This window comes from Chlorocebus sabaeus, chromosome 20, assembly GCF_047675955.1.
Source record: "Chlorocebus sabaeus isolate Y175 chromosome 20, mChlSab1.0.hap1, whole genome shotgun sequence".
Lineage (NCBI taxonomy): Eukaryota > Metazoa > Chordata > Mammalia > Primates > Cercopithecidae > Chlorocebus > Chlorocebus sabaeus.
Genome location: NC_132923.1, coordinates 11,665,901 through 11,678,284, shown reverse-complemented (window position 1 = coordinate 11,678,284; position 12,384 = coordinate 11,665,901). Strand labels below are relative to the sequence as shown.

Genomic DNA, 12,384 nt, shown 5'->3' with positions numbered 1-12,384 from the left:
GACACAGAGTGTTTTTGCCAAGAACCCAACCTGTGGCAGGTATTTAAATGCTTTTTAAGGTTAGCTATATTAAATGTGTGCTTGTTGCTCAATTTCAGAGAGCTTCATGATGGTCATGTTGAGAGATGCTGTGTTTAATGAGCCTACCATTTCAAGGACAATAGGAATGGGGATCACTGAAATGGCAAATTTCAGTGGGCTTGGGGCTCATGATGAGGCTGCAGGTCCTCCCCAAACCTCAGGAGCGTGTACAGGATGGCAGAACTCTATGCTTCAGTTTGGGGGTTAATTCTGGGTGTCCCCAACACACTAGGGATTAACTGGTATATGGAAGTGTATGCATCTGCTTCAATCTAGATTAGTGCTTCCTAAATGCTGGGGTCTCTGCAAGTTAATAGAGGCTCAAACCTTTCAGGAAGTTCTGTTAAATCCAAGACTGAGTGTGCCTACCAAAAGCAGTCAACCATCTTTCAAAACAAGAGGGTCCTGCTGGGAGATACTGGCAATGAGAAGTTCCTATAGGACCATAAGATCAGTCTGCATCTGGGCAGACTGGTGGCTCATGCCTGTAATCCTAGCACTTTGGAAGGCTGAGGTGGGTGGATCACCTGAGGTCAGGAGTTCAATACCAGCCTGGCCAACATGGTGAGACCCCGTCTCCACTAAAAATATACAAAATTAGCTGGGTGTGGTGGCAGGCGCCTGTAATCCCAGCTATTTGGGAGGCTGAGGCAGGAGAATCACTTGAACCCGGGAGGTGGAGATTACAGTGAGGTGAGATTGTGCCACTGCACTCCAGCCTGGGCAACGAGAGAGAAATTCCGTCTCTAAAAAAAGAAAATCAGTTTTGGCGTCAATATACCTATATAGGCCGAGGGCACCTATATTTACACTGATTGCCCCTTCATTGGTAACGTCTCCATCTGAGGGTGGATCCTGTCTGCATGATGACCAAGATAAAAGATGCAAAAGATCAACATCATTCACCAAGATTATTTCCACTACATGTATAAGTACAGTTGCTTCAAGAAGCACAAGAACATGTTCATGCACCCATCCCCCTTGCATCAGGGATGTCCAGATCAGCAACATCATCATGGTTGGGTAAGCACCAGCATGAGCAAGATGGTGCACTTCAACACGCTCATGGTCCCCAGTGCCACCAAGAAGCAATTCCAGTTCTGAGTCTGGATGCCTGCCTACTCCCTAATGTGAAATAATGTTATTTTCCTATTAAAAAAAAAAAGGTGAGGAGGGGAGAAATGCTAAATTTCAGATAGTACCAGTGCCAGACTTGAGTTATAGAGCTCTGTCAAGTATGAAGTTGGCTATAGTTATCAGTGCAACTATTGATGACAGACTTTCTCATTAGCTGAGAAGGCATGAAAGTGAATTAAAGTGCTTAACTGACTCAGAGTGGTAGGTGAGCTCAAATAGGAAAGAAACCAACGTCTGGTATGGTATGGATAGCAAAGGAGTCAATGATCCCATCTACTACCCTAAACTGAATGATCTCACATTGTATTTGAGTGACCTTGGCACAATCCACCTGAAAATGAATGTTCTTTTTTCTACTAATGAAACTCTGAACTTATAGAAAACTATTTACTTTCAGGCCAGGCGTGGTGGCTCATGCCTGTAATCCCAGCACTTTGGGAGGCTGAGGTGGGTGGATCATGAGATCAGGAGTTTGAGACCAGCCTGGTCAATATGGTGAAACCCTGTCTCTAGTAAAAATATAAAAAATTAGCTGGGTGCTGCGGCACATGCCTGTAGTCCCAGCTACTTGGGAGGCTGAGGCAGGAGAATCACTTGAACCTGGAAGGTTGCAGTGAGCCGAGATCATGCCACTGCACTCCAGGCTGGGCGACAAAGCGAGACTCCGTCTCAAAAAAGAAAAAAAAAAAAAGAAAGAAAACTATCCACTTCCCTTATCTCCCATCAAGACATCCATCCATCCATTCCAGAGTTACCTCACGACTAGCTCCCTATCTTAATCTTGGTCAAGGAAATTAAGGTAACTTCTTTTTCAGAATTTCGGGAGCTGGTTCAAGGAACAAGGTTCCCTTTTAAAGTTTCTTTCATCCCAGCTTTCCAACAATTACCCTTAGGCCTTATTCAGGTCTTAGAGAAGTAGAATCCATTGTGCTTATTCACACTGATGACTACATCAATATATCTAAGAAGAGTAAGTGTTAAGACCAAACACATCATCAACTTGTTCAGCACAATTTGTTCATACCACAGCAACTGTGGGATGCAGTCTAAGATACTCTCTTCTTTCCTTTGTAGCAGCAAACCTCTGTGGCTCAAGGAAGTATGTCAGTTGGATGTCCTGTCCCATCTACTCAAGACCAGTAAACAACACTTAAAAAGAACATAATCTCTTTATGTCTGCTTGGGATACAAATGTTCAGTTTGGATGATGAGAATGTGGCAAGTACTGGAGACAATGGCTGGTTCTTCTGTTTGTCCCAATAAACTCCAATGGAGGAAGAAGCTAAACAGGTTTTGGATGGTTTCGGTCTATTGTATATGGCTTATCAAATCTATAGCCTTGGTACTTCTGGAACAAGACTGCCCCAGTGACGATAAAGATGGCAAAAATGAAGAATTCAACATGTATACGCAGTGCAGTCTGATGTCTTCAGATGTTCTCTAAAATTCTGTATTTGGTCAGAACTGGGAGTGAGATCAAGGTGCTTGCCCATTTCTGCTCCACTGCTCCTGATTCTGCTTTGCTGTCTTGGAGGGAGAGATTTAGATCTGGGGGCTGGTGGGGGCCATGTGCTTGGCAGTTTGCTGGGCTAACCAGTACTTATACCTTTTGGTTTTGGGCTTCTCAAAGTTCACCACAGACATAGGCACTCTTATAGTATCAAGCCCATTTACCTGCACACAAAACAATGGGAATTCTCAGAGATCAGTCAGGTAGGTAAGAATTAACACTACCTAATCCCAGCTTTTCACCCTGACTTTTCTCCCAGTCAGAAAAAGGAGAACTAGGGCTGGGCACAGTGGCTCATGCCTGTAATCCCAGCACTTTGGGAGGCTGAGGCGGATGGATCACCTGAGGTCAGGAGTTTTGAGGCCAGCCTGGCCAACATGGGGAAACCCTGTCTCTACTAAAATACAAAAATTAGCCAGGTATGGTGGCATATGCCTGTAATCCCAGCTACTAGGGGGGCTGAGGCAGAAGGATTGCTTGAACCTGGGAGGTGGAGGTTGCAGCGAGCTGAGATCATGCCACTGCACTCTAGCCTGGGCAACAGAGTGAGACTCCATCTCAAAAAAAAAAAAAGAAAAAGAAAAAAGGGAGAGCTAGGTGCCAGGTGCGGTGGCTAATGCCTGTAGTCCTAGCTAGCTACCTGGGAGGCTGAGGTGGGAGGATCACTTGAACCCAGGAGTTTGAATCCAGCCTGGGCAATGAAACAAAACCCTGTCCTGGGAAAGAAAAAGGAAAAAAAGGAAAAAGGGGGTGAAAAAGGAGAAAGAAAAGAAGAAAAGAAAGTGTGCAAAACACTCACCGTCACCTCACACCAATACTCGCCCCACCGTGTGATAGGCTCTTCTGGTAACTTTAATGTATGTGGGGCAACCACAACACCAAGCTGGAAAAAAAAAAAAAATCTCAGCTCAAATGAACTGTTTTTGTGACTGCCACTTTAGGTAACCTCATAAAAAGGGTTACAGGATTTCCTGCACAGGGATGAATAAAACTGGGGTGTCTACTCTGGCTGATTCCATGGGAGAGAAGGGCATACACCTTCATAGACAGTAGTAGAGAAATTCAATTCTGATTTCTCAGAAAGGGAGGTAGATTCACAGAGAAACAGGGTTTGAGGCCAAAACCACTTCATCTACAGAAGTAACAATTCTCCAGTGAGTCACAAATCCCCAGCATTTCCCTAGGTAGACAGGAAATAAATGGAAACCATCACCTTTTCCTACCAATCTTCAAATTCTATGTGACCATCCTCAGTCCTTAGCCATTTCCTTCCCATACGCCTGCAAACCAACCAAGAATACTTTCCCTAACTACAGCTGGATGATCACACCTCTCCCTAACAAAGGGATCAATCTCAGGCCTCCTTCCCAGAGGCAGCTTCCACCTCAGGGGTAGAGTGGCTTTTGGGAACACTCACATTCTTGAAGAAGTGGCGGGCAACTATTTCAGGGTTCAGCTCCCATTTGACATTGTTCTTCATTCCTACCTCCAGGCGACAGCTTTTTAGAAATTTCACTGTCTGAAAGGAATTATGAGTTGGAGTCAAAGGAGAGGAAACATGTCAGTTCACAAGGTATGCAAGCCAAGCACGATGGCTGACGCCTGAAATCCCAGCACTTTGGAAGGCCAAGGTGGGTGGATCACTTCAGCCCAGGAGTTTGAGACCAGCATGGCCAACATGGCAAAACCCTGTCTCTACCAAAAATACAAAAATTAGCTGGGTGTGGTGGCGGGCGCCTGTACTGATTATCTTCTCATGTGTCTATGTTCTCTCCAACTTGTACATAAACATCCTTGAAGGTGGAGGCCTCATCTCAGACTATTCCATGGGTTCCCTGATTCCCAGATTGGGACCTCCCTTGGTACTTTAGGGCACTTCACCCAACACATCAGGGATCTCCCAAGAGGTCTCCATACCGGTTTTGTGGGGCAGCCACAACACTTCCCCTTTCTCCCACTCTTGGATCTGCCTGCAATCAGGAGACCTCAAGGGAATCAGGAAGACTCTCAGGGTGAGGTTGTTAAGTCTTGTAAGTGACCAATAAATACTTTTTACGTTTCTACTCACCGCTTCACCTGCCTTGGTCTGGAGCTTCTCTAATTTTCCTTCTTGTCTCAGCTAGAAAAGAAAGTTAAAGATGAAAAGCAGTAAGAGAAAAATGAACCCATGTTAAATAGCATCAAACTATTCCCATGCTGGGCATTGGCTGGGCTTCTGGATTCCTGTTCTTCTAGTTCCTATTTCATTTTCAAGTTAAATATCAAACGGAAGGAAGCTGCGAGAGAAAAGTTGTTTTATCTCTCCAAGTCTCTCTGTCCTTCCTTTGAGCTCACCAATTTCTCCTCTTCAAACAGCTTCTTATTTTCAGGGGATGCATATACAGCCAGTCCCTCAGGAAGGAGTCGATTCCGGCCCAAAGATTTCCTCACTGACACCAGGTCACCCCGGACTCCAATATCTGTCAATGAGAACAGAGAGAGGGGATCAGAACCATCTAGGAGTCCCTAAAGAAAAGATGATCAAAGAGAGAAGCACCTCTTAATTTCTCACAGTGCTTATTTTTCCTAAAAGAAATGCTAATTCATATTCACTAGGAACAAGATTTAAGAGACTGCTAATTAGTTTCTTTACGACTTGATGTATAAATTTAATATCCTCTGTATACAGGGAGGAGTTGTCCCATGACAGGATTTCAGTATCTGTGACACAAATTGTCAGGCTCCTCTCCCCACACACTGTTAACGATGTTGCTGTCTTTATGTTTTAATTTTCAATGCTGGAGGCCAATGTCACAATCACAATAGTTTTTATGGCTTCCTCTTCTCACATATAGAGCTGATTATTTCCACAAAGAAAAAACAAGGCAAACAGTTGAGGGGGACGGGCAGGAAAAAGCTGATGCCAAATTGGACCAGCCTGAGAGGAGGCGCCTCGGCCCGGGTCTTACTCTCCACCGACTGCGTGAGGATGAGCTCCAGGTTTTCCTTGGGCCGATGCTTCGTGTCCTCCACCAGCTTATAGACGCGATGTCGCCGGCGCAGGCGCGGCTTCCGGCCCTCCCCGGCCAGCGGTACCTTCCACCAGCGCTCCACGATGACCGTGCCCTGGCGGCCAGGAAAGCAACGGTGAGCTAGTCTCCACAAGAACACCGTCTCCCTCCACCACGGCCGCCAGCCCCTAAAGGAAAGCCCGCCACCCCCACATCGGCCCCCTCTAGGTCCCAGTGAGCCTCCAGGAACAATACTCCAGGAGCGTTATCTACCCCCTACCCCAGACTCGGCCCTCACCCGATTTTGAGAGAGGCTGAAGTCGCGCGCCAGGCCAGGGGAGTTCCCTTCATGTCGCGGCCGCAGTAGCTCCTGGATACCTCCCCGCAGCAGCCGCTCAGTGCCCGCCCGTAGCAGAGCTCTGCCCGGACCTGTTACCACGAGCGCCGCCATGTTCGCAGGCACAGAATGAGACCTGAGGGAGGACCCCGGCGTCGGGCGTCAGAAAGGCCCCCGCCAGGGCTGCCTGCGGCGCGCCGGGGCGGCTTTGATCCGGGCTGAACTGGTGGATGGGGAGCGGGCCGGGGGACAGATGGCAGTGCGGCTTACCTATTTTTTCTTTTTGGCAGAGGGGAGGGACGCCCAGAATTACTGACTGATAATGGAATGAGTGTTAGGTGGACTGACGCCGGAAAAGACGCTCTTCCTCTAAAAGTGTGGGCTTTGCTTTAGCTCTAGTTGCTGGGGTAACTTAATTCTGACGTTTTGTGATGACTGGATACTGACGGGAGAATGAATGATGCTCTCACTTTTCCTTACTTCAAATCTACCTAAAAGTAGTAAAGGATGGGATCCCTTGGAAAACTCTGCCAGCTCCAGGAGGAGCCTAACCCTTAATCATTACACTGCAGTATTTAAGCTAATAAAGGAGAATTCTAAATCACAAGCTATGTAAGCCATAGAAAAAAAGCAACTATGGTAGGGCCCCGACAGTTCCCTCTGGGGAGGGTCTCAGTATTGGACAGAAGACCATAAAAATTGGATGAAAGAAGGTCCGTTTGGCAGAGATTATGGAAAGACTGGCCCTTAAACATACTGACCAGTCCTCCTTCCTGCTAAATACACTTTACGTGGCCTCCGGGACACCGGTCTTCTTCAGTCTCCTCTGCTGATTTCTCCTTTTCTCCCTGCTTCTTAGAATGCCCCTGGGACTCCGTTTTTGAACCTTTACTCTTCTCAGTATACAGTCACTGTTGATCTCATCCAGTCTCGTGGCTTACAATACCATTTATATGCCAGTGACTCCCAAATTTCTAGTTCCATCCTAGACATCTCCCAAACTCGTCTCAAATATTCAACTGTTATTCGTCATTTTCCTCTTATGTATCTAAAGGACACTTCAAAGTTAACTGTCCTAATTTATTTATGCCCCCCCCCCCCCCCCCGCCGCCAAAACTGCCCCATTTGCAGCCTTTCTCCTCTCAGTTGACAGAAACTCCATTCTTTCCATTCTAACTCTTTTCCCTCATACTCCATCAGGAAATCCTGTGGGTTCTACCTTTAAATTACAGATAGTCCCTGACTTGGATTTACAATTTTTGAGTTTGTGATGGTGTGAAGGTGATGTGCACTCAGTAGGACATCAATAAGTTACATGAAATATTCAACACTTTATTATAAAATAGGCTTTGTGTTAGATGATTTTACCCAACTGTCGGCTAAGTTGTCTGAGCATGTTTAAGGTACGCTAGGCTAAGCTATGGTGTTTGGTGGGTGTATTATATGCATTTTCAACTTATGATACTTTCAACATACGATGGGTTTATCAGGACATAGCCCTATTGTAAGTCAAGGAGCACTTGTATTTCCAGAATCCAACCATTTGTCACCACCTCCAATGCTCTACCCTGGAATAAGCCACGACTTTCTCCTGGATTACTGCAATAGTCCCCTAAAAGATATCCCTTAATTCTCTACAGTGTATAATTCTCTGTAGCTTATTTATAGCAGCCAGAATGATCTTTTTAAAGCATAAGTCAGATCATGTCATTCTTCCACCCAAAACTTTGTAATGACTTCCTCCTTTACTCAAGGTAAAAGAAAAAGGCCATCAAATGGTCTACAAGGCCATACGTAATCTGACCCCATTGGCTCCTCTGTAGTTTACACTGCTCCACCCACAGTGGCCTCCTTGTTTCTTGAAAACAGCAGGCACATTTCCTGCTCAGGGCTTTTGCACTGGCTGCTTTTGCATTGGATGCTCTCATCCTCAGATGCTGGCTTGGTTAACAACCTCACATCCTCCAAGTGTTTAATTAAATGTCAGTTTTTTTCAATGAGAGATCACCCAATTTGTTACTCTAACCCTGACCCATCCCCTTCACTTTCCTTATCTTCCTTTATCTTCCTCTATTCTCCCCACCCCATAGCAGTTACCCTCTAACATACTAAATAATTTACTATGTTTATTTTTCTGGGGTTGTCCTCTCACTTTTGGAAGATATGCTCCATAGGGCAGGGATTTGTTTTGTTCATTGATGTATCTCAAGCACCTAGAATAGTGCCTGGCTCATAATAGACCCTCAATAAATATTTGTTGAATGGATAAATATGCAGAGGTCTCAAATTGGCAGCCCCAGAACCAAATTTTGCTTACAATGTATCAACCTTTTTTTAGTAGTCGATATTTTTTAAAATTGGAGAAATTTACTACAAAACTGTCTTTTCAGTTTCTGTTCAAAAATCATATGATACAGCACCATCAAGTCTGCATTCCTGCATGGAACTGGATGGAACTGAGTTGTGTGGACTTCCTTTAGATAAGGTGTGAGCTTTCCTATTTTGCTACAGCCCTACCCTGCCTCTCCACTAATTTCCATAAGCTGTCTAGGCCCCTGAAGGCATTTAGTTTGCAATTCCTACCCTACAAGGTAGGATTCAACAATCTGTAGCAACCCTGGGTTATTAAGGGTAGGGATAATAAAAACACTCAACTGGTATGAACTGGGAACCAACTAATCAGGTCACCACTGGATCAGAGCCTTGGAAGACTCCTGCAGTGTCAGATACCAACTCTTTATTTGCTGGATTTTAGGGGAAGGGGAGTGTCCCCAGAGGAACAGGGTGGGTGGGCACAAGTGCTCAGGCAGGGCTTTTGGCCAACCAGTACAGAAGTCTTCAAGTTCTATTTTTAAATCATTCATACAGCCATAACGTCCATACTAGTCGAATATGAGCCTTAGATAAGGGATTAGGGTAGGTGAGCAGCAGAGTGGAGTCCTGAGGTGACATAAGGGCTGACCCCTTGTCCATGTCATAGTGCCCAGTGGGTCACAATGACACCAGGTTGCCTAAACCTCTGCCACCCACCTGTGAACCTCACTTTGCCACAGGGAGGCACTGAACTGAAAAACTGCCTTGTAACAGGTGTCGCCCCTCTGTCTACTCCCTTTCTTATATCAAGAGGGGAAAAACACGTAACTACCTCTACCCGATCTGGTCACCATACGCCTATTACCTTTACTGTTACAAGTACCGGATCACCCTCCGGGAGAAGATGCTGCCTCGTTGTTATAAAAGGTACTTCTTTTCATCTCTGTTTGTAGTTGTTTATATAAAATGTAAGGAAAAAGTGTAAGAATTTGAAAGAATTTCCCAAATAGCAAGAAATAACAACAGAATAGGGGGTGGAAAGCTGGCATGGAACTTTAGAATATTTCCATCTGGTTGACCCAGGAACATAGAAACAGGCTGGACAACAGAAAATACAGATCATGCCAGAGCCTGGTACTGTGTATCTAGAAGTTATGTCTTCCCATCTCAGATTCCAAGATAAACTAATTTGGGTCTCCTTCCCAACCAGCATCACTTATAAGGAAGAGGAGGACTTGACACTCCAGCCCCGTTCCTGCCTCCAGTGCTCCTGAGTCCCTAGTAGGCCTCCAGGTGGGCAAAAGCACCGAGCAGGGTAACCACGACCAGCTTAAAGAACTGTACTCGGTAAGTGAACTGTGAGCTGGTGCTGTGACAGGGCAGCCCTTTGCTTGCATACCTTGCAGAGGAGGGACATTGGCAAGTTGGAAGATCAATTATAGAGGTAGATGGAATCCTGGAATGCATGTGTAAAAGCTACTTTTTATATAGACAAGGATTCTGGCCCACAGACTATAAAATCAAGGTCATACAGATGGTAGTGAAAATCAGGATGGGAAAAAAGGGAGTGGGGACAAAGGTAGAACGAACTTTATAGGACTTCTGGGACATAAAGCTGTTTAGATGCTATGCAGGATCTGGAATCCAGAACTTGCCCACATATCATATTGCAATAACAAGCCTGGTTGTAATCATAGCATTTTAAATAGAAGAATTTAGAGAAAACCCATATAATGAAAAAAGTGTAAATTATTAGTGAGAAAGGAAGCACATTATAAAGCTTTGTTTAAATCCTAAGCTCTCTGATGTAAACATTTCTAAGTTCCTAAATGGTTATCGTACTCCTGCGTTGAAGTCAGCAGGCAGTAATACTGCCTCAGCTGGATTGTTTGATATAAAGGAGAACTCCATAATAGGCATAGGCTATTAGTTCCTAGGACTAAAGGATATTATTGCATCTTTAAGATCTTGGCTCCGATTCTCCCAGGCTCCCCCCATCAACGCCCACCTTGCTTCAATGGACACACCCCAATCTGCCTGAGGTCTGATTTGAAGGCTAGAGGAGCATTTTTACTCCTTTTCCAGGCTGGGAACTTGACGGTGCTAGCTACTGACCCCCTGCTCCACCAGGACCCAGTACAGTTAGACTTTCACTTCCGCCTCACCTCCCAAACCTCCGCCCATTGGCACGGCCTTCTCTGTGACCGTCGACTCTTCCTGGATATCCCATATCGGGCCTTGGATCAAGGCAACCGGGAAAGGTGACTGAGCCTGGAAGGGAGAATGGGGAGGGAACAGGTAGGGGATTTCACCCTTCTATCATGTCATAGTACATAGGGCTAATTCTAGAGCTAGATATAAGCAATCCATTCACCTGGCATGCAGACAAGCCTGTGAGCTAAGCCAGGATCTGGGTTTCAAGGGATAAGAGTCCATGGGAAGTTGGACTCAGATCCAGAAATAGTTGAATAACGGGAAGTACTTTCTAACTGTTCATCTCAGTAGTCGTTTCTCTCCAGGCCCCTTCTGTGGCTTACATCCAGTGGTGTGCAATCTCTTGGCTTCAGAGAAAAATCTACCAAAACTAGTTTAACAAATTCCATTTCCTGGCTTGGGTGGGTGGAGGGCAGAAAACAACCAATAAGATATTTTCTGCTCCAAGTAGGTGTCTTTCTGGATTCTGAGTTGGCCAAACATTTTAACTGTTTTTCTGTGGCTGCTAGTTTGACTGCAACGCTGGAGTACGTGGAAGAGAAGACAAATGTGGACTCCGTGTTTGTGAACTTCCAGAATGATCGGAACGACAGAGGTGGGGATCTGCTGTTCTTCCTTGCTTTTCGTACTGAGGCAGCTGGATAACTGCTTTTCCTTTATAGGAGACCCTCTTCCCCCATCTTTAAAAATGCACCCTCAGGCATTTCAGGGATTATTTTCTTCCCACCCACCGCGAAGGAAGTTAAAGTGCCTTCCATTCTGTTCCATCAAGTTACAAGTGGACTCTGAGGAAGCCCCTGCAGGTGGTGTTAGGGGCCAGACTGAAGGAGCACTGGCAAAATTAGACAGAATCCACTCGAAGGATGTGGTCAGCAGGACAAAATGGATCTCAAATATATTGAGCACGTACAATGTGAAAGGGTCAGACATAAGGCCAAGGGAATGGGAACATATTTAACTAGATGCCTGGAGCATATGTTACAAAAACCACAGCCTCTTGCCTCACGGAGTTCAAACTCTGTTGGATATAAGACAAGGGATGGTGAATAACCATTCATAAGTGATAGCTACTATTTCAGAGCTTACTATGCCATCATTGTATTAGTATATAAGTAGACCTCACCAATCTCTAGTGTTAAGCACTTCATGAACATCTCATTTAATCTTAAATTCTGTGAGGAGGAAGGTTCTATGATTTATACATGGAAAATTTTATAAATGGGAAACTGAAGTTCTGAAGGACTAACTCACAGAACAAGTGTTAAAGCCGAGGTTAGAGCCTAGGTCTGTTTGACTAAAGCACATCCTATATGCCTGCACTACACTGCTTCCCAGGGCCACTCCCTAGTGGAAGAAATCAAATCTGGGGGCATACATGTATTGAGTTTTAAAGCATGTTCTAATCATTTGTTCTATCCTTTCACAGGTGCCCTGCTGCGGGCCTTCAGCTACATGGGCTTTGAGGTGGTCAGACCAGGTCACCCTGCCCTCCCTCCCTGGGACAATGTCATCTTTATGGTGTATCCCCTTGAAAGGGATGTTGGCCACCTGCCCAGTGAGCCTCCTTGAACGTGCTTATTCCAACGCTTTGAGGGGCTAGAAGCCTTGACACCTGGGGATCAGGGGCCCGAGATGTAATTCAGAACACCTTCCATCCTAGGAATAAAGGGTAGTTGCAATCATCAAGTGTTCACTGTTTCTTGGGTGGGGGCGGGGGTGGGGGGCGGGGGTGGGTAATAGGGTTGGCTAGAGTGGGACATACACCTTACAGAGCTAAATTCACTAAAAAGATCACAGGGACC

The 12,384-nt window shown here is 45.5% G+C and overlaps 2 protein-coding genes across 4 annotated transcripts in view; one reads left to right on the top strand and one right to left on the bottom strand.

Annotated features, from left to right (window-relative positions):
* MRPL9 (mitochondrial ribosomal protein L9) overlaps nt 1–6,313 on the bottom strand; it is a 39,280-nt gene extending 32,967 nt beyond the window's left edge. For 2 of the 3 annotated variants that reach the window (XM_007977162.3, XM_007977163.3), the window contains exons 1-6: nt 6,017–6,313; nt 5,677–5,833; nt 5,063–5,187; nt 4,797–4,847; nt 4,146–4,247; nt 3,528–3,611 (exon numbers count right to left, since the gene is read on the bottom strand). In XM_007977162.3, coding sequence (XP_007975353.3) covers nt 3,528–3,611; nt 4,146–4,247; nt 4,797–4,847; nt 5,063–5,187; nt 5,677–5,833; nt 6,017–6,169 — 672 coding nt within the window. In that variant the 5' untranslated portion in view covers nt 6,170–6,313. Of the gene's footprint in view, nt 1–2,368; nt 2,893–3,527; nt 3,612–4,145; nt 4,248–4,796; nt 4,848–5,062; nt 5,188–5,676; nt 5,834–6,016 lie in introns of those variants that run through there. The other variant, XM_007977165.3, reaches the window with a different exon arrangement.
* On the top strand, nt 5,823–12,264 carry OAZ3 (ornithine decarboxylase antizyme 3). The gene is given in 6 exon segments (XM_007977166.3): nt 5,823–5,854; nt 9,579–9,639; nt 9,641–9,715; nt 10,454–10,629; nt 11,092–11,177; nt 12,009–12,264. Coding segments are annotated over 6 exon segments (573 nt in total). The 3' UTR covers nt 12,152–12,264.
* The last annotated feature ends 120 nt before the right edge of the window (nt 12,265–12,384 follow it).